Source organism: Coregonus clupeaformis, chromosome 16 (genome assembly GCF_020615455.1).
Source record: "Coregonus clupeaformis isolate EN_2021a chromosome 16, ASM2061545v1, whole genome shotgun sequence".
In the NCBI taxonomy this organism is placed as follows: Eukaryota; Metazoa; Chordata; class Actinopteri; order Salmoniformes; family Salmonidae; genus Coregonus; species Coregonus clupeaformis.
The window spans coordinates 54,743,168-54,763,888 of record NC_059207.1 but is presented as its reverse complement, the minus strand read 5'-3'; the positions used below and the strand labels follow the sequence as shown (position 1 = coordinate 54,763,888).

At 44.3% G+C, this 20,721-nt stretch overlaps 1 protein-coding gene and 4 non-coding genes across 5 annotated transcripts in view; 2 read left to right on the top strand and 3 right to left on the bottom strand.

Moving 5' to 3' along the window:
- The window catches only part of LOC121584098 (coiled-coil domain-containing protein 60-like), a 65,903-nt gene that overhangs the window by 42,578 nt on the left and 2,604 nt on the right, over window positions 1-20,721 (top strand). The window contains exons 6-12 of the mRNA XM_041899928.1: window positions 2,972-3,062; window positions 3,873-4,119; window positions 6,539-6,638; window positions 7,084-7,161; window positions 7,650-7,790; window positions 13,135-13,272; window positions 17,458-17,647. Coding sequence (XP_041755862.1) covers window positions 2,972-3,062; window positions 3,873-4,119; window positions 6,539-6,638; window positions 7,084-7,161; window positions 7,650-7,790; window positions 13,135-13,272; window positions 17,458-17,647 — 985 coding nt within the window. The remainder of the gene's footprint in view (window positions 1-2,971; window positions 3,063-3,872; window positions 4,120-6,538; window positions 6,639-7,083; window positions 7,162-7,649; window positions 7,791-13,134; window positions 13,273-17,457; window positions 17,648-20,721) is intronic.
- trnaw-cca lies at window positions 7,963-8,034 on the bottom strand. Its single transcript has one exon. It is a non-coding gene; the product is annotated as a tRNA-Trp (tRNA).
- trnaw-cca lies at window positions 8,425-8,496 on the bottom strand. Its single transcript has one exon. It is a non-coding gene; the product is annotated as a tRNA-Trp (tRNA).
- On the bottom strand, window positions 13,379-13,450 carry trnaw-cca. The gene has a single exon. It is a non-coding gene; the product is annotated as a tRNA-Trp (tRNA).
- On the top strand, window positions 19,042-19,113 carry trnaw-cca. Its single transcript has one exon. It is a non-coding gene; the product is annotated as a tRNA-Trp (tRNA).

The following is a 20,721-nucleotide window of genomic DNA, read 5'->3' as shown; positions in this document are numbered from 1 at the left end:
AGGATTGTAAGTTGGTGGTTGAGGATATCCCTCTAGTGGTGCGGGGGCTGTGCTTTGGCAGAGTGGGTGGGGTTATATCCTTCCTGTTTGGCCCTGTCCGGGGTTTCTTCGGATGGGGCCACAGTGTCTCCGGACCGCTCCTGTCTCAGCCTCCAGTATTTATGCTGCAGTAGTTTATGTGTCGGGGGGCTGGGGTTAGTTGGTTATACCTGGAGTACTTCTCCTGTCTTATCCAGTGTCCTGTGTGAATTTAAGTATGCTCTCTCTAATTCTCTCGTTCTCTCTTCTCTCTGAGAACCTGAGCCCTAGGACCATACGTCAGGACTACCGGGCATGCTGACACCTTGCTGTCCCCAGTCCGCCTGGCCTTGCTGCTATTCCAGTTTCAACTGTTCTGCCTGCGGTTACGAAACCCCTACCTGTCCCAGACCTGCTGTTTTCAACTCTTAATGATCGGCTATGAAAAGCCAACTGAGAGACCTGAGCCCTAGGACCATACGTCGGGACTACCGGCCGTGGTGACTCCTTGCTGTCCCCAGTCCGCCTGGCCTTGCTGCTATTCCAGTTTCAACTGTTCTGCCTGCGGTTATGGAACCCCTACCTGTCCCAGACCTGCTGTTTTCAACTCTTAATGATCGGCTATGAAAAGCCAACTGAGATTTATTCCTGATTATTATTTGACCATGCTTGTCACTTATGAACATTTTTGAACATCTTGGTATGGTTCTGTTATAATCTCCACCCGGCACAGCCAGAAGAGGACTGGCCACCCCTCATAGCCTGGTTCCTCTCTAGGTTTCTTCCTAGGTTTTGGCCTTTCTAGGGAGTTTTTCCTAGCCACCGTGCTTCTACACCTGCATTACTAGCTGTTTGGGGTTTTAGGCTGGGTTTCTGTACAGCACTTCGAGATATTAGCTGATGTACGAAGGGCTATATAAAATAAAATTGATTGATTGATTGAAGTAATCAAAAAGTAATCCGATTACGTTACTGAGTTTGGGTAATCCAAAATTACGTTACTGCTTACAATTTTGGACAGGTAACTAGTAACTGTAACAGATTACTTTTTGAAAGTAACCTACTCAACCCTGATGATGACTAACATAATCATCAGGTCGCAGTTGTAAATAAGAACTTGTTCTCAACTGGCTTACCTGGTTAAATAAAGGTGAAATAAATAAAATAAAATAAAGGGATTGGCTCATCAACACCGTGACCTCTTGGCCCCAGCCAGAGTAGAGCAGGGCAGTATGTTGTGTTTCAGTTCACCAACACAACACACTGCATCTGTAACATATCCCAGTCAGCTACAGAGCCACCGTTCACGTCAGACTGTAGAGACACAGGTTATGTTACAGTAGCATATCAATGGAAAGAAGGCATACCCAAACGCGCTTCAGCCCAGTTTAAATGAAAAAGGGGAAATCAGGTGCTTGACTGAGGAACTTGAAAATCCAAAAAACATTCCTTACCCCAGGATACTTCAACTGTTGACTATCCGGGAGAATAAAGAAAAAGGAGCACTCTGATTTCAAAATCAGATTGATTGACGGGACAAGTAAACAATCGGCTTACGTTTCGGCATGAATCGTCTTCATCAGAGCCTTTTTCCTTTTTCTGCTGGATAGTCACCAGTTGAAGTTTCCTGGGGTAAGGAATGTTTTTTGGACAGAAGCATATCACTTAGAATGCCCAAAAAATTGTTTAATTCTACAGTAAGTGCTATGCTAGTAAGGATATTGGAACAGAGGCTCAGATATGAGTGTGGTACATACAGGCAGCCTGGGGCTGAGGCAGACAGACAGTGGTAGATTAACTAGAAACCAAACCCCCGGGGGGCAGAGCAGAGAGAGGAGATTGCATTCCTCCATCTCCAAGTCCCCTCAGGTTCACTATATACCTCCCCTGATACTGACCCAACACAGGAAGGGAGGAGAGCGAGAGAGAGACAGAGATTGAGTAGAAAACCCACCCTGTACAGCACCAAGATACATAACCATAACTCAAACCCACTGTCATAACCATATCCATTCCTTTCACTGACAATACTATTACCATGATACACAGAGGATATAGATGTCTTCCTCTCTCTCAATCTCATTTTCTCTCTCTCGCTCTCTGTGACACTTTCTCTTCCTCTCCCTCTTTAAAAAATTAAAATCGTTCTCTATCTTTGCTCTGACTGCAGCCTTCCCATCTTCTCTACCTCTTTCTCTTTTCACATGTTCACTCCATCTATATTTGTCTCTCTTTCCTAATATAGAGGTGGGAATGAGTACCCTGAGAAGCTAATGATTTGAATGCTCTGCTTCTTAAGGTGTCAGACGAGGCACGGAGAGGCAGAATGGATGGATTCATCAAGTTTATAAAGCGCTGTCTCTGTGCTCTGCTCTCACAATGGGGACTGGTAGAAGGAAATCATCACCCATCTCTCTCTGAAAGTGTTGAATTAGTGATGGGAAGGAAAAGAGCGATGGAGGGCAGAATACAGTATGTCATAAAAGCGCTCCTCGGAGTATTGCAAGTAACAGCCTTGAGGCCCTTCCGTCCTCACTGACTCTGCTCTGCTCTGAATCAAATTTCCTGTCAGTTCTTAAGCTTTATGGGAGAAATTATACAGTAGAAGTATTACAGAGAGAAACTGAAATGATATCATAAGGTTATTATAGTACTACAGGGGTTTCCAACAGGGGCAGTGTGTGCATGTATGTACATTGGAGTTTGTGTGCGTTCTTGTGTCCCTGCCTACCTGCATGTGTGCATGCCTGTCGTGTGTGTGTGGCGATTTTTTAAAATCAAGGTAGTGAATTAGGATTTGGATAATGGTCAGGTTCTCGCCGTTCCAAGGCTGTGTATGTGTGCATGCATCTCTTTGTCCCCGCTCCAAGGCACAGAAGGTCGTGGTGTGATGAATGTGTCTCAACACACACACACAACCCCCGCTAAACACTTCTTTTTTCCTGTTACCCAGGGACCCTGGCCGAGGCAAAACCACCATAAAGACCCTGAATAAAGAGAGAGCCATAGAGACCAAATGGGACCAGTTTGTGTCTCTGCCAAAGGTCTTCTTAGTCTATTCTTTGAACTCTCTATCCACCTCTTGAGTTGCATTCTGGGGTTGTGTCCTTAAAAGGGTTGTCACTTAAAGTCGGATTACCTGCTTCAGAGGAGGCAAAACCAGCTGTACAACACACACACACACATAGACACTCGTCGCACACACACGCACACACACACACACATCGCCCACACACACATACCAGGCCCACACACATCCAAACACACACACACAAACACACACACTCTCCCGCTCCCTCTCTCTCACACACACATACACACCACTCCCAGCCAGAAACATACACACCCCTTGGGGATGCTTGTCTGTGTGTGTCTGTGGCAGAAGAGGACATTAGGAGAGCTGAGAGCTGCTGCAGCTGAAGTGTTGTGCTCCTCTCCTCTCCTGCTCTCACACACACACACACACACACACACACACTGACAGACAGGCTGAAGAGAGGGAAAGGAGATACGTGACTGGCTCCTCCACAAATCTTCATACTGTATGTCCTCCTCAGCCAAGGAGGGATGTGTTTGTGTGTGTGTCTGCTTACCTGTCTTCCTATTGGTCTTTGTGCCTGCCTGCCTGTCTGCCTGTCTGTCTGTCTGTCTGTCTGTCTGTCTGCCTGTCTGTCTGTCTGTCTGTCTGCCTGTCTGTCTGTCTGTGTGTGTACGTGAGTCTCTGTATGCCTGTGCATATGCAAGGCTCTAGGTGCGCTTTTATGGAAATCTATGCGTGGAAATCCCCTTTGACACCTCTCTTCTTCTTCTCGTCCTCCTCTACTTCTGTCTCGCCTTCTCACCTCATCTCCCAGCCACGTAGAACAGGCTCCAGGCCCTCCCGCTCCTCCTCTGGTCGTCTGTACCTGTTGAAGGGGTCCTCCCTGAGCGTAGCCTTGTCCTCAGCCCTCACCACCCCTACCCTGCTGGGCAGCCTGTCCTCCCTGGGCCCTGGGACCGAAGACACTGGAGCTATAGTGACTGCCGCTGGAACCAGCCAGGATAGTACGGAGCAACCAGGAGCAGGAGGGGACTCCGAGACAGAGCTGCCCATGTCAGAGTGTAAGTAAATAGAGTCGTGTATGGAATATTCAGAGGGTTCTCTGTGGTAAAAATGGGTGCAATATGGTGAAACCTGAGGGGTAGTGTGAGGGTTGTGTCTGTGTGCAGGGTTCAATTGGGTTGTTTTGTGTAGCAAACACCTCCTCATCTTTCTCTGTGTGTTATATTCTGGCTCCTCTTTGGAGCTCTCTGTCAGCTCACTTTGTGTGTGTGTGTGTGTGTGTGTGTGTGTGTGTGTGTGTGTGTGTGTGTGTGTGTGTGTGTGTGTGTGTGTGTGTGTGTGTGAGAGCAGAGGAGGTGATGTGTGTGCCGGGGGCCCGCTCGCTACTCCATGTCATCTGGTTCCGGGTTTTTGGAGCGCAGAATGAGTCCTATCTGTTTCCTATCAGCCCTGTCACTGCAGGAACATCTGCAGCGTGCGCACGGAACCCAAAGACCCACACACACATCTACGCACGAAACCCAAACACCCGGATCCGGTTGTCATAGGAACAGCTCTTCCTTCTGACGTGATTGTGATATGACACACACCCTGGGCTCAAAGTGAAATGTTTGTCTTGAAGGGATGTTTTCCTCATACAACACAAAAGTCACTTCTGACTCTTACACTGCATCTGATATGGCAACCTATTCCTTATATAGGGCACATTGGGCTTTTGTCAAAAGTAGTGTGCTATGTAAGGAATAGTGTGCCATTTCAGATGCAGTACAAGAGTCAGAAGTGAGAGAGAGAAAGCCTCTCCAGATTTGTCTGTATGGCGCACGCCGGGGGGGCACTCGCTCTCAGAGCTTTGCTTTGATTCCTTTGGTTTGATTTCATCCCCTGCTGTTCCAGTAATGAAGCCCAACACAACACTGCTGCTTTCTACCCTGGCCACTGTAGTCGGGTCACTAAAGGGCCGCTAGCTGGACGGCTAGCTAAAGCCTCCCTCACTACCCTCCGGTTCTGGCTTCCCAGAGTGCTTTGCATCAAAGCTGGAGGATAATTAGTCAACTGATCTATCGGAGAGAGATCAGAGCCTTCGTTATGCTATCACATTCTGACGAAAGACTAGCTTTGTTTGCCCGAGTCATCGTCAGTTCGTTGTCGAATCTCCCCCCCTTCCTCCTCCTCCTCATAGGTTAAAGCAATTAACTGCTCTTCTCCATAATCCTCAGAGTTATGCCTCAAATCCAGAAATTGGGCACCAGAGATATTCAGCTGAGCTTACTCACTCCGCCCGCCCCAAGGCACATTTTTGCCTGAAGAATAAAATAATCAAATAAGAATGCGTCCCAAATAGCACCCTCTTCAGCCTCCAACCTCCCACACAATATACCTATCCTTTTCAGTCCTGTATATCAGTGGTCGTGTCCCAAATGACACCCTATTACCTATATAGTGCACTACTTGTAAACAGGGCCCATATGGCTCTGATCAAAAGTAGTGCACTATATAGGTGATAGGGTGCTATTTGGGATGTAGAATGAGGGTGAAGGGAGGGACTTTCTTTGCTTTAATTTTAAAAACTCTTTGATAAAAAAGGAATCAACATTTGGGCACTCATTATTTTCATATTTTCATAAAAGCTAATACATTCATAAATGGAGCTAATTATAAAATTGTATTAAATCTAAAGCCGGAACAATTGGTTAGAATTATTGGCTATTATCATTTTGGCAGGGTGTTTTATGGTGGGCTTTTCCTATGATGAATCTAGCATTATATTTTAATAAGTATCTCCACAGATTTGTTTCAATAAGTGATACATTTTGTCACACATAAAATAAGTTGGATACTTGTAGTTGGTGTATTTTAATATTTTGATTAATGTATCCCATTCTATTCGAGTGCTTTATGAAGATTTAGTGCAATGTCATTTTATGTGTGTCACTTATGATATATTCCACCATAGTGTGTTTCAAAGAGATCTTGTACTGTAGCCGACCATCTGTTCATCTGAACTGACTTTGAATTCATTACTGTATCTGAACAGCAGAGGGAGCTAGGGGATCATTCTTGTCTCAGAATTCTACTCTCCTCACATTTACATTTTAGTCATTTAGTAGATGCTCTTATCCAGAGCGACTTACAGTGGTGTGTGCATACATTTTCATACTGGTCCCCTGTGGGAATCGAACCCACAACCCTGCTATTGCAAGTGCCATCCTCTACCAAGTCCTTCTGGCAATTACTCTGAGCTGAGGGACACTGTGGATGAAAACTTTTGATTTTCTCATTAAATAGCCTACTATTCTACTTGATGATTTTGTTTCTTTGTTGAATCGTCTCTTAAAAATAAAGATAACCCTTTATACGTTTTAGCAGTGACACCTCGGAGACGTGAGTCCTATAGGCTACAGAGAGACCAGACAGATAAGCTAGTGAAAAAGTCGTCATTAAAATGTTGTCATTAATCTTTACTGCCTCTCTGTCCAGACCTTAAGAAGCTGCTGGATGCAGTCCACCAGAGTGTCACCAAAGACTTCAGTGGTCCAGAGCAGAATCATGGCGACGGCACTTTGACTGACGGATACCGGTAACCTCCCCTTGGCCTACTCAAATAGCCCCTGGGCCACATTCCACTCCCCATCCTGGTCACACTACTCTTCTACATTTACTCTGTCCGCTTTCATCTCTTACTCTCCTGTTCCTTTCTTTTCTTTTACTCAGCAATAGATTAAAGGGTACCTAGACAAGTCATCTCTGGAATTAACACGTTGATAAATGGCTGTGTATGTAGAGGCTGTTGGAATTGAGCAAGTGGATGAATACATCATGTTGACTGAGTAAAGTAAAGGCATTATCATGTCATGACGACCCAAGGGTGACCAGGTTAGCAATTAAACATTTGCATTTCCACACAGACTTAAACCCCATGTTAACTCCAGGCCTCAGGGTGAGAGGGTGATCTACTATGCAAACGCCCTAACTAACTATACACTCTAACTAAATACTAACGGATTTGTTCCTTCACACAACAGGCCACCTACCCAACCCACCCCTCAGAGAGCGGACAACACAACACGCTCCAAGACCAAAGACACACCAAGACCCAAAAGGTTGGCCTGCTAGACCGAAACTCAAACTACTACTACTTTTTCTACCGTTCTACCAGCTGCAGAATTCAAAAAATTCTGTCCTGCCCTATCTGTTTCAAATGTTATGGTTGTTTTGGGAACCTTTCCAAGTTGAAAGTTGAGGCACTTTGCACCAGAAGAAGTCAAGTAGGTCAGGTTTGCGAGTAAGAGCTATTTTGCAGACAGAAAATGTTGCCTACACTATTTTACTATACTGCATTACATTGAGTATCATATTGCATTGAGTGTAACTGCGTTGTATTGAAAAAAGCCTTGTCTCTGTCTCTGTGTGTAGTTGCCCTGCTAAGCCACTGTCTATCTAGCTCTGGCCACAACAACTCAATCAGTCAATCAATCTATCAATCATTTTATTGTATAAATAAAGTTGCCCTGCTAAGCCTGCATTGTGTGTAATTACTGTATATTGTATTGCAAAGTAATTATCTCTGTCTGTCTGTCTCTCTGTATAGTTGTCCTGCCAAGCCTCTGTCAGCCACCAGTGAGTTGATCAGCAGTAAGAGGTCCATGCTGTGGGATATAAGGACAGCCTATGAGGAGAGAGCAGAGGAGCTGGCCCAGAACTTCAGTGACAGTCTGGACCACAATGCCAGGTGACCGTCCCCTCTCTGACCATCTAGTTCTGGTCACAACAACTCACCTCCACAATCTGACTATAGTCCTTTTTCTTCCGAGAGAGAGGCCTGCCTGTGTTGTCCTCAAAGCCATGTTTGTTCAATGACCAATTAATCTCTAGTGCTGGTCTGTTTTTAGTCTCAAAAGCATTGACCCCGACGTGATTTGAACACGCAACCTTCTGATCTGGAGTCAGACGCGCTACCGTTGCGCCACGAAGTCTGGTGGTATGCTAACTGAGCTATCCAGCCTCTGGAAGTGTTGGTCCTCAACAGGTGTTCAGTTTCTCACGACAATATAGGCCTGTTGAAATATGCCTTGTCAATTTCATTCTGATTTCATTCCCAGCAGAAAGATATCAAACGGTACCCACGGGTCACATGACGAGGGATGCGGTTCCAGGCCCTGTGTCATGTGACCCATTCTCACCTCATCCCTCGTCATGTGACCCCGTGGGTAACCGGAGTGAAAACCCCAGAGACAGACTGCAGCAACAACAACATGTGGTAAGACATCTGCAATACCCATCACATGGATTGGAATGTGTGTCTGTTTCCTCATCTGTGTGTGATCCCTCTGTCCACGCCACTGTGTTTTCACACATAAAACTATTGACCCCGACGTGATTTGAACACGCAACCTTCTGATCTGGAGTCAGACGCGCTACCGTTGCGCCACGAAGTCCTGTGACTAACAAGTGCGTCTGAGGCCATTTCATAGAATGCACTTCCTTATCTTTCCCCTGGGAAGTCAAATAGAGGCCAGGGACATCACTAGAGCTTTTGGGGCTTTAGCCCCGAATGATTTCGGGTCAGCACTGAATCGTTTGTGCTGCTGCGATAATGTATTTTTGGCGTATTACATTATTTTATAATAATGTATTCTTTTTGGGGTTTGCTCAATCTGATTGGGTGGGCCTGGCAGGGCCTGGCTCCCCAGTGGGTGGGCCTGTGTCCACTCAGGCCCACCCATGCCTACGCCCCTGGGACAGCGCCATTGCACTGCTTTGAGACAAGCATGGCGACTAGGGTGACCACATGTACCAGATTGTGCGGGACACTTCCCGCACCCATCAATCATGTCCTGCATTTTATCAACAAATTCAAACACCACTAATTTTGGGGAAAAAAGGTTTATTTGGCCCATATTTCAGTCAGACATTCCGACCTGTCTCTTGTCTCTTGCAGTCACGCTTATGAATATATATAAATATCATAAGGATGTGTTAGCCTAGCATGATGACTATACCAGGCACGCGTGTGCGTCCGCGTGCGCCATTGGGCGCATGTTGATTTGATACATCACCACAAGACGCAATCCAGACACGCAGGTTGAAATATCAAAACAAACACTGAACCAACTATATTAATTTGGGACAGGTCGAAACACATGAAACATCCATGGACATTTAGCTAGCTAGCTTCCTGTTGCTAGCTAATTTGTCCTGGGATATAAACATTGGGTTGTTATTTTACCTGGAATGCACAAGGTCCTTTTTTTCTGGATCTTTGTAGAATTTTGACCCATTTTGAGTCACACAAAATTGTGTGTTCTCTAGTCCGACAATTAATCCACAGATAAAAGGGAAAATGTAGTTAGTTTCTAGTCATCTCTCCTCCTTCAGTAGTCTTAGTCTTCTTCCTCTTCCTCTTCCTCTGCCTCTGCCTCTTCTTCTTCTGTGGACGTTAAATGTTGGTTGGCAACCAACTTTAAGGTGCATTACCACCGCCAACTGGACTGGAGTGTGGACCTCAGTTTATTTTGCAACGCTTGTGCACGCAACCCGAGCGGTGTGGTCAGCATACTGGTGAAGCCCACTTCTCCAATCATTGTTGAGATCTGATATTCTGCGCAGCCGCAAGTCAAAAGTAATGTCATTGGCCTATCTTCAACCAATCATATTTCTCAAACCCTTTCGGGCTAAAATCCAGCTAAACTTGGAGAGGACAGTTAGGCCTAATTACTTTTAAAAAGTCGTGCTTCTGATGAAGAGCTATAAATATAAGTAAATAACCGTATTAAGTATTTTGTGGTCTCTTGTTTCTGCATCGCCAAATTTTGCTCAGGCAAAATAGTAGGCTAGGTGCGCCTCAATTGCTTATTCGCGTTTCACCATGGCGCTTGTTTAGTAAAGTTTAGATCAAAGCTGAATCAATGTCTTGGAAGAGCACATAATGATGAATTAGTATTCTACATCAGTGGGGTGCAAAGGGTCGGTCCAGCTTTCGGCTTACTCTTGAAAGATAGAATGCATAAGGTGAAATTTCGAAATTGGGTAGTGCATCAGTTTTCCTCTTGTCATTTCAGTCATTGCATACCTTAGAGAGCTATTTATAACTTGTCAGAAATGTCCAGATCAACTTGCCCATGTCAGCTAACGTTTTTTAGCTCGGCTTTTTAGCCCATAGATTTTGTTGTAATGTTTGAGTCACTCAAATATCACATGGGGGAAGATGTTCCCCAATGCTGGAAGGGGGTCCTGAGTGAAAAAGTTTGGGAACACTTGTTCTACATAACATAACCAATAGCATAGTATAACGTTACTGTTACAACAAAAACAACAGCTAATTTCTTATGAGATTTTAGGATGGTTAGCTGAATAGTTAAACTAAAAAGATCATGTGGACAAAACTCAACACGCCTGGCCCTAGGCAGAATTTGCATTGATTTAAACAAAATACAGGCAAAAAAAGTATAATTGCCATGCTGAAGATATCTATATCGGTCTGCTAATACGGGACTAGTTAAGTGACTAGTTAAGGCCCAGTGCACTACTTGTGTGATAATGTTTAACTAAATGTATTTGAGTGTTTACCAGCATTTGTAACTTGAGTCTGATAATTATCTGATAATACTTGTGGAAGATAAAAATGTTTGCTTGATAAATGTTTTCCAGTTTCTTGAAATACTTTGCAAATGCAACTTATTTCTATGTGAAAACTAAAATGGTCTATTCATTCCTTTTTAGTAGACGCTCTTATCCAGAGCAACTTACAGTAGTGAGTGCATACATTTTTGTACTGGTCCCCCGTGGGAATCCTACCCACAACCCTAGCCTTGCAAGCGCCATGCTTTACCAACTGAGCCACATCATACACTCCTTGATCAAACGTATTGGGACACCTGCTCGTCGAACATCTCATTCCAAAATCATGGGCACTAAAATGGAGTTGGTCCCCCCTTTGCTGCTATAACAGCCCCCACTCTTCTGGGAAAGCTTTCCACTAGATGTTGGAACATAGCTGCGGCGACTTGCTTCCATTCAGCCACAAGACCATTAGTGAGGTCGGACACTGATGTTGGGCGATTAGGCCTGGCTCGCAGTCGGCGTTCCAATTCATCCCAAAGGTGTTCGATGGGGTTGAGGTCAGGGCTCTGTACAGGCCAGTCAAATTCTTTCACACGATCTCGACAAACAATTTCTGTATGGACCTCGCTTTGTCATGCTGAAACAGGAAAGGGCCTTCCCCAAACTGTTGCTACAAAGTTGGAAGCACAGAATCGTCTATAATGTAATTGTCTGCTTTAGCGTTAAGATTTCCCTTCACTGGAACTAAGGGGCCTAGACCGAACCATGAAAAACAGCCCCAGACCATTATTCCTCCTCCACCAAAATGTACAGTTGGCACTATGCATTGGGGCAGGTAGAGTTCTCCTGGCATCCACCAAACACAGATTAATCCGTTGGACTGCCAGATGGTGAAGCGTGATTCATCACTCCAGAGAACGCGTTTCCACTGCTCCAGAGTCAAATGGCGGCGAGCTTTACACCACTCCAGCCAACGCTTGGCATTGCGCATGGTGATATTAGGCTTGTGTGCGGCTGCTCGGCCATGGAAACCCATTTCATGGAGCTCCAGATGAACAGTTCTTGTGCTGTTGTTGCTTCCAGAGGCAGTTTTGAACTCCATTTTTACGCTCTTCAGCACTCGGCAGTCCCGTTCTGAGCAGTTGTTGCTCCTAGACGTTTCCACTTCACAGTAACAGCACTTACAGCTCTGGCAGAGCAGAAATTTGATGAACTGACTTGTTGGAAAGGTGGCATCCTCTGACAGTGCCATGTTGAAAGTCACTTAGCTCTTCAGTACGTGCCATTCTACTGCCAATGTTTGTCTATGGGGATTGCATGGCTGTGTGCTCGATTTTATACACCTGTCAGCAATGGGTGTGGTTGAAATTGAAGGCGTGTCCACATACTTTTGTCCATGTAGTGTATCATCACAAACCACTTGATGTCTCAATATACTCAATTACTGTATTGTACATGTTTTTCTTCATGGTGATGGAAAGTCAACAGGTACAAACCTTGATGACCAGCCTATGGCGCAACAGTAGTGCGTCGGACTCCAGATCAGAAGGTTGCACATTCAAATCATGTCAGGGTCAATGTTTTTGAGCATGAAGGAAAACTGGGCCAGCTCTGACCAGCACCGGTCCTATGTGGCTCAGTTGGAATGCCAGGGTTGTGGGTTTGAGTCCCACGGGGGACCAGTACAAACGAAAATGTGTGCCCTCACTACTGTGAGTTGCTGTGGATAAGAGCATCTGCTAAATGACTAAAATGAGATGAGTTGGTCTCTGAACAAACATGCCATGAAGTCATAGGTAACTAACCAAGCGGGTATGTGACAACTTCATTGAATGTGCCCCCATATCTTTCTCCTGGGAAAGAAGCAGACAACATTTCAATGTTAGTTTGTCCCAGGTCAGGACCTTTGACTTGAAGCACTGTATCACTTTTCTTTGTACGTTAACTCGCAGCTGGCTTGTGAGTACTTTCTTGCAGTGCTCCTCGATATTGATTTGTTTCACATGAAGAGTGAAGACTTCTATCCACCACTAGTATAGATATTGAGGTCTGCTGCTTGCATAACCATCCTGTTTGTGCTGGATAATAGGTGAAGACAAAAGAGCAGTCATTGGTAAAGTCAATCAGAAATCTATCCGGTTCATTACAAGTTGCAACAGGGAGACAGCACCCAGCACAGAAGCAGAGAAAATGTCTAACTGGTCTTCTCTGGGCAGGCCCTTATCCTAAACATTCAGCATAAATTCTAGTGACCATCAACCCGCACCTTGAGTGTCCCAAAAATCACACTGGAAATGATGTTTTTTACAGAAACTCCAAGTACTGTATGCTAAACATTGTGTTGATCATTCTAAACTAAATATAAACTTTACTCATTTTAAATTTTTATCTAATTCTGTGGTAAATGTCAGAGGATCAGGTATCTCTCCTGTATGCATCTGACTCTCTTTCTCTGCGCCCACCCCCTCTCTCCACCCTTTACAACTACTCTCTCTCCTCTTCTCTCTGTACAGGAAGAGGCTGGACAGTGGCATCCAGCGGTTCCAGGCCCTGTGTCATGTGACCCATTCTCACCTCATCCCTCGTCATGTGACCCCGTGGGTAACCGGAGTGAAACCCCCAGAGACAGACTGCAGCAACAACAACATGTGGTAAGACATCTGCAATACCCATCACATGGATTGGAATGTGTGTCTGTTTCCTCATCTGTGTGTGATCCCTCTGTCCACGCCTCTGTGTTTTCACACATAAAACTATTGACCCCGACGTGATTTGAACACGCAACCTTCTGATCTGGAGTCAGACGCGCTACCGTTGCGCCACGAAGTCCTGTGACTAACAAGTGCGTCTGAGGCCATTTCATAGAATGCACTTCCTTATCTTTCCCCTGGGAAGTCAAATAGAGGCCAGGGACATCACTAGAGCTTTTGGGGCTTTAGCCCCGAATGATTTTGGGTCAGCACTGAATCGTTTGTGCTGCTGCGATATTGTATTTTTGGCGTATTACATTATTTTATAATAATGTATTATTTTGGGGGTTTGCTCAATCTGATTGGGTGGGCCTGGCAGGGCCTGGCTCCCCAGTGGGTGGGCCTGTGTCCACTCAGGCCCACCCATGCCTACGCCCCTGGGACAGCGCCATTGCACTGCTTTGAGACAAGCATGGCGACTAGGGTGACCACATGTACCAGATTGTGCGGGACACTTCCCGCACCCATCAATCATGTCCTGCATTTCATCAACAAATTCAAACACCACTAATTTTGGGGGAAAAAAGTTGATTTGGCCCATATTTCAGTCAGACATTCCGACCTGTCTCTTGTCTCTTGCAGTCACGCTTATGAATATATATAAATATCATAAGGATGTGTTAGCCTAGCATGATGACTATACCAGGCACGCATGTGCGTCCGCGTGCGCCATTGGGCGCATGTTGATTTGGTACATCACCACAAGACGCAATCCAGACACGCAGGTTGAAATATCAAAACAAACACTGAACCAACTATATTAATTTGGGACAGGTCGAAACACATGAAACATCCATGGACATTTAGCTAGCTAGCTTCCTGTTGCTAGCTAATTTGTCCTGGGATATAAACATTGGGTTGTTATTTTACCTGGAATGCACAAGGTCCTTTTTTTCTGGATCTTTGTAGAATTTTGACCCTTTTTGAGTCACACAAAATCGTGTGTTCTCTACTCCGACAATTAATCCACAGATAAAAGGGAAAATGTAGTTAGTTTCTAGTAATCTCTCCTCCTTCAGTAGTCTTAGTCTTCTTCTTCTTCCTCTTCCTCTTCTTCTTCTGTGGACGTTAAATGTTGGTTGGCAACCAACTTTAAGGTGCATTACCACCGCCAACTGGACTGGAGTGTGGACCTCAGTTTATTTTGCAACGCTTGTGCACGCAACCCGAGCGGTGTGGTCAGCATACTGGTGAAGCCCACTTCTCCAATCATTGTTGAGATCTGATATTCTGCGCAGCCGCAAGTCAAAAGTAATGTCATTGGCCTATCTTCAACCAATCATATTTCTCAAACCCTTTCGGGCAAAAATCCAGCTAAACTTGGAGAGGACACTTAGGCCTAATTATTTTTAAAAAGTCGTGCTTCTGATGAAGAGCTATAAATATAAGTAAATAACCGTATTAAGTATTTTGTGGTCTCTTGTTTCAGCATCAATAACATAACCAATAGCATAGTATAACGTTACTGTTACAACAAAAACAACACCTCATTTCTTATGAGATTTTAGGATGGTTAGCTGAATAGTTAAACTAAAATGATCATGTGGACAAAACTCAACAGCGCCCGGCCCTAGGCATAATTTGCATTGATTTAAACAAAATACAGGCAAAAAAATAATAATTGCCATGCTGAAGACATCTATATCGGTCCGCTGATACGGGACTATTTAAGTGACTAGTTAAGGCCCAGTGCACTACTTTTGTGATAATGTTTAACTAAATGTATTTGAGTGTTTACCAGCATTTGTAACTTGAGTCTGATAATTATCTGATAATACTTGGTATTATGGATAGATACAAATGTTTGCTTGATAAATGTTTTCCAGTTTCTTGAAATACTTTGCAAATGCAACTTATTTCTATGTGAAAACTAAAATGGTCTATTCATTCCTTTTTAGTAGACGCTCTTATCCAGAGCAACTTACAGTAGTGAGTGCATACATTTTTGTACTGGTCCCCCGTGGGAATCGTACCCACAACCCTAGCCTTGCAAGCGCCATGCTCTACCAACTGAGCCACATCATACACTCCTTGATCAAAAGTATTGGGACACCTGCTCGTCGAACATCTCATTCCAAAATCATGGGCACTAAAATGGAGTTGGTCACCCCTTTGCTGCTATAACAGCCCACACTCTTCTGGGAAAGCTTTCCACTAGATGTTGGAACATAGCTGCGGCGACTTGCTTCCATTCAGCCACAAGACCATTAGTGAGGTCGGACACTGATGTTGGGCGATTAGGCCTGGCTCGCAGTCGGCGTTCCAATTCATCCCAAAGGTGTTCGATGGGGTTGAGGTCAGGGCTCTGTACAGGCCAGTCAAATTCTTTCACACCGATCTCGACAAACAATTTCTGTATGGACCTCGCTTTGTCATGCTGAAACAGGAAAGGGCCTTCCCCAAACTGTTGCTACAAAGTTGGAAGCACAGAATCGTCTATAATGTAATTGTCTGCTTTAGCGTTAAGATTTCCCTTCACTGGAACTAAGGGGCCTAGACCGAACCATGAAAAACAGCCCCAGACCATTATTCCTCCTCCACCAAAATGTACAGTTGGCACTATGCATTGGGGCAGGTAGAGTTCTCCTGGCATCCACCAAACACAGATTAATCCGTTGGACTGCCAGATGGTGAAGCGTGATTCATCACTCCAGAGAACGCGTTTCCACTGCTCCAGAGTCCAATGGCGGCGAGCTTTACACCACTCCAGCCAACGCTTGGCATTGCGCATGGTGATATTAGGCTTGTGTGCGGCTGCTCGGCCATGGAAACCCATTTCATGGAGCTCCAGATGAACAGTTCTTGTGCTGTTGTTGCTTCCAGAGGCAGTTTTGAACTCCATTTTTACGCTCTTCAGCACTCGGCAGTCCCGTTCTGAGCAGTTGTTGCTCCTAGACGTTTCCACTTCACAGTAACAGCACTTACAGCTCTGGCAGAGCAGAAATTTGATGAACTGACTTGTTGGAAAGGTGGCATCCTCTGACAGTGCCACGTTGAAAGTCACTGAGCTCTTCAGTACGTGCCATTCTACTGCCAATGTTTGTCTATGGAGATTGCATGGCTGTGTGTTCGATTTTATACACCTGTCAGCAACGGGTGTGGTTGAAATTGAAGGCGTGTCCACATACTTTTGTCCGTGTAGTGTATCATCACAAACCACTTGATGTCTCAATATACTCAATTACTGTATTGTACATGTTTTTCTTCATGGTGATGGAAAGTCAACAGGTACAAACCTTGATGACCAGCCTATGTACAATACAGTAATGTAAATTAAATGGTTTGTAAGTATGGTAAATTATTACTGCACAAAAAGTGGTTGTTTTCCATGTTATTTGATCAAGAAAAATATTTAATTTGATGTGGAGGTTTTGTGTAAATGTTTGAGAACATGGTTTTGTTCTTTATGGATACCATTACAATGACAATGTGACAGGGCAACAACTCTTACAATTCCAACTATTGAATCCTGCAAGATACCATTCTTAATTATACAACTACCTTTTTTGTCAAAACAGAGATGCTGAAAAAAATGCATTTTGCCCGCACTGCAGACATCTATATCAGTCCGCTAATACTAGTAAAGGCCCAGTGCACTACTTTTGTGAAAATATATTTTTTTGTTCCGATTTTTCAGGGGGTACTACCGCACCCTCAGCACCACCACTTCCCTCAGCTATGGTTGTATTGCTCTCCGGCACCTAAAAAATTTGCACTACACCATGAGCGGGAGGAGGATTTCTGTGTGTGGGGTGGGCTCAAACTGCACCATTTTGTTTCTTTCACTGTGCCTTCTTCAGGGTTTACCCAATAAATTACTGGGAGTTTATATACAGTGTGTGACTCTCTTTATTTATTTTTTGAGTCTAACGTTATTGTCCACTCATAAATGGGTAAATGTGGGTGGTTGTTTGTATGTGTGTGTGTACACATTTTTGCATGTTTGTGTACAATTTGAATGTTTTCACAACAGTTTGTACATTTGTGTGAAGTCAATTGTATCCCTCTACAATGGGTCCTACGTCCCATCCAGGCTTATTTATACATTATTTTATACTGCATGTCTTTATCATCTCATCCATCCAGGCTGTCCTCTCTACTGAGCAGTCTCCCTGCAGAGGTGTCCCGGGACAGGGGGGTGAGCCGAGTTCTGGAGAAACTCAGCCGCTTCGCAGACGAGCGGACCCCCAAGGTGCGACCCCATGTCTTCCTGAAGATGCTGGGGGATCTACAGCCCTGGGAGCTCTGCCTACCTGACCTCAGTGTTGCCATTGAGGTATGAACACATAAAATAATAATGGATTTATAGTGAATTCATTATTATGCTTTATTTGTATAAGGAAGTATAATGAAGTGCATTGTTTCTAGGTGGGTCAGTTGGTTTAAACATGGTGCTTGTTGTGGGTTTGATTCCTGCTTGGACCACATACAGTATATAACATTTTAAAAAGTGGAACAAATTGTGTGTGTACAAAATATTATTTGATGACATGTTTCCTGACTGCAATGCCTCTGCCTCAGATAGGGAATATCTCAATTGCATACTCCTCTCATCATCTTCTTCTCAAAACCCATTGGAGGAGGAGGTCAGATGGGCGGGACCTCTGGCTTTCTCATCAAATGGGTTTAAAAATGAGGCGAGGAGAGAGGATGCGAGTATCAGTGGTGGAAAAAGTACCCAATTGTCATACTTGAGTAAAAGTATAGATACCTAAATAGAAATTTACTCAAGTAAAAGTGAAAGTCACCCAGTAAAATACTACTTGAGTAAAAGTCTAAAAGTATTTGGTTCTAAAAAGAAAAAGTATAAATCATTTCAAATTTCTTATATTAAGCAAAGCAGATTTTAAAATTTACGGATAGTCAGGGGTACACTCCAACACAAATTATGCATTTATGTTTAGTGAGTCTTATCAGATTAGAGGCAGTAGGGATGACCACATGTTCTCTTGATAAGTGCGTGAATTTGACAATTTTCCTGTCCTGCTAAGCATTCATCATGTAAGAGTACTTTTGGGTGTCAGGGAAAATGTATGGAGTAAAAAGTTCATTATTTTATTTAGGAATGTAGTGAAGTAAAAATAAAAGTTGTCAAAAATATAAATAGTAAAGATACCCCAAAAAACATCTTAAGTAGTACTTTACACCACTGAGGAGTATGCAATTGACATCTTCCCATAGAGAGCAGTCGGTGGTCTCCTCCAAAACTGTGTTAATTCAACTGCCAATTAATCTCCAGTGCTTGTCAGAGCAGGCCCAGTCTTCATTCAAGCTCAAAAGCACCCACCCCCATGTGAATGTGCAACCTTCTGATCCGGGGTCAGACACGCTACTGCTGTGCCACGCAGTCCTTAGTAACTAGACGGGGGCAGTTTTCATTTAATAGAATGCACCCCCTTATCTTTCTCTTGGGAAAGAAATGGAAGGGAGGCCTATGTCGTGAGAAACTGACCACCTTGTACCATCCAGCATTACCAGATCCTGGATAGCTTGAACAGTACCAGACTTGGACTAGGACAATAGCATCTTACCTCACACATACATACTCATTTATTAACTGTATATAGTACATGTATATAGTACAACCATGAATTCAATTGCAGTCATTTTTGTCCAAGAAACAATTCATAGAGCATTGAATTGTGCCATTCTTCAGAGCTTGGGCTACCAGACCTCGTGGCGCAACGGTAGCGCGTCTGACTCCAGATCAGAAGGTTGCGTGTTCAAATCACGTCGGGGTCAATAGTTTTGAAGTTGAAGGAAAACTGGGCCTGCGTAGACCTGAGGATATAGATGTCTGAACAAACACGGCTTTGGGGGGGAACACAGAACAAAGGCATTGTAGTCAGGAAACATTTTCATAATCAGAGGAGGCTGTCCAGGAAATTATTACTTTTTAATATATCAAATGGTCCATGGTTCAAGTCCCTTTTCAGGCCCAAAAAGTTTAATTGTAAGTTGCTTTGAATAAAAGTGTCTGTTGAGTTACCATACAGTGGGGGAAAAAAGTATTTAGTCAGCCACCAATTGTGCAAGTTCTCCCACTTAAAAAGATGAGAGAGGCCTGTAATTTTCATCATAGGTACACGTCAACTATGACAGACAAAATGAGGAAAAAAATCCAGAAAATCACATTGTAGGATTTTTAATGAATTTATTTACAAATTATGGTGGAAAATAAGTATTTGGTCACCTACAAACAAGCAAGATTTCTGGCTCTCACAGACCTGTAACTTCTTCTTTAAGAGGCTCCTCTGTCCTCCACTCGTTACCTGTATTAATGGCACCTGTTTGAACTTGTTATCAGTATAAAAGACACCTGTCCACAACCTCAAACAGTCACACTCCAAACTCCACTATGGCCAAGACCAAAGAGCTGTCAAAGGACACCAGAAACAAAATTGTAGACCTGCACCAGGCTGGGAAGACTGAATCTGCAATAGGTAAGCAGCTTGGTTTGAAGAAATCAACTGTGGGAGCAATTATTAGGAAATGGAAGACATACAAGACCACTGATAATCTCCCTCGATCTGGGGCTCCACGCAAGATCTCACCCCGTGGGCTCAAAATGATCACAAGAACGGTGAGCAAAAATCCCAGAACCACACGGGGGGACCTAGTGAATGACCTGCAGAGAGCTGGGACCAAAGTAACAAAGCCTACCATCAGTAACACACTACGCCGCCAGGGACTCAAATCCTGCAGTGCCAGACGTGTCCCCCTGCTTAAGCCAGTACATGTCCAGGCCCGTCTGAAGTTTGCTAGAGTGCATTTGGATGATCCAGAAGAGGATTGGGAGAATGTCATATGGTCAGATGAAACCAAAATATAACTTTTTGGTAAAACTCAACTCGTCGTGTTTGGAGGACAAAGAATGCTGAGTTGCATCCAAAGAACACCATACCTACTGTGAAGCATGGGGGTGGAAACATCATGCTTTGGGGCTGTTTTTCTGCAAAGGGACCAGGACGACTGATCCGTGTAAAGGAAAGAATGAATGGGGCCATGTATCGTGAGATTTTGAGTGAAAACCTCCATCCATCAGCAAGGGCATTGAAGATGAAACGTGGCTGGGTCTTTCAGCATGACAATGATCCCAAACACACCGCCCGGGCAACGAAGGAGTGGCTTCGTAAGAAGCATTTCAAGGTCCTGGAGTGGCCTAGCCAGTCTCCAGATCTCAACCCCATAGAAAATCTTTGGAGGGAGTTGAAAGTCCGTGTTGCCCAGAGACAGCCCCAAAACATCACTGCTCTAGAGGAGATCTGCATGGAGGAATGGGCCAAAGTACCAGCAACAGTGTGTGAAAACCTTGTGAAAACTTACAGAAAACGTTTGACCTGTGTCATT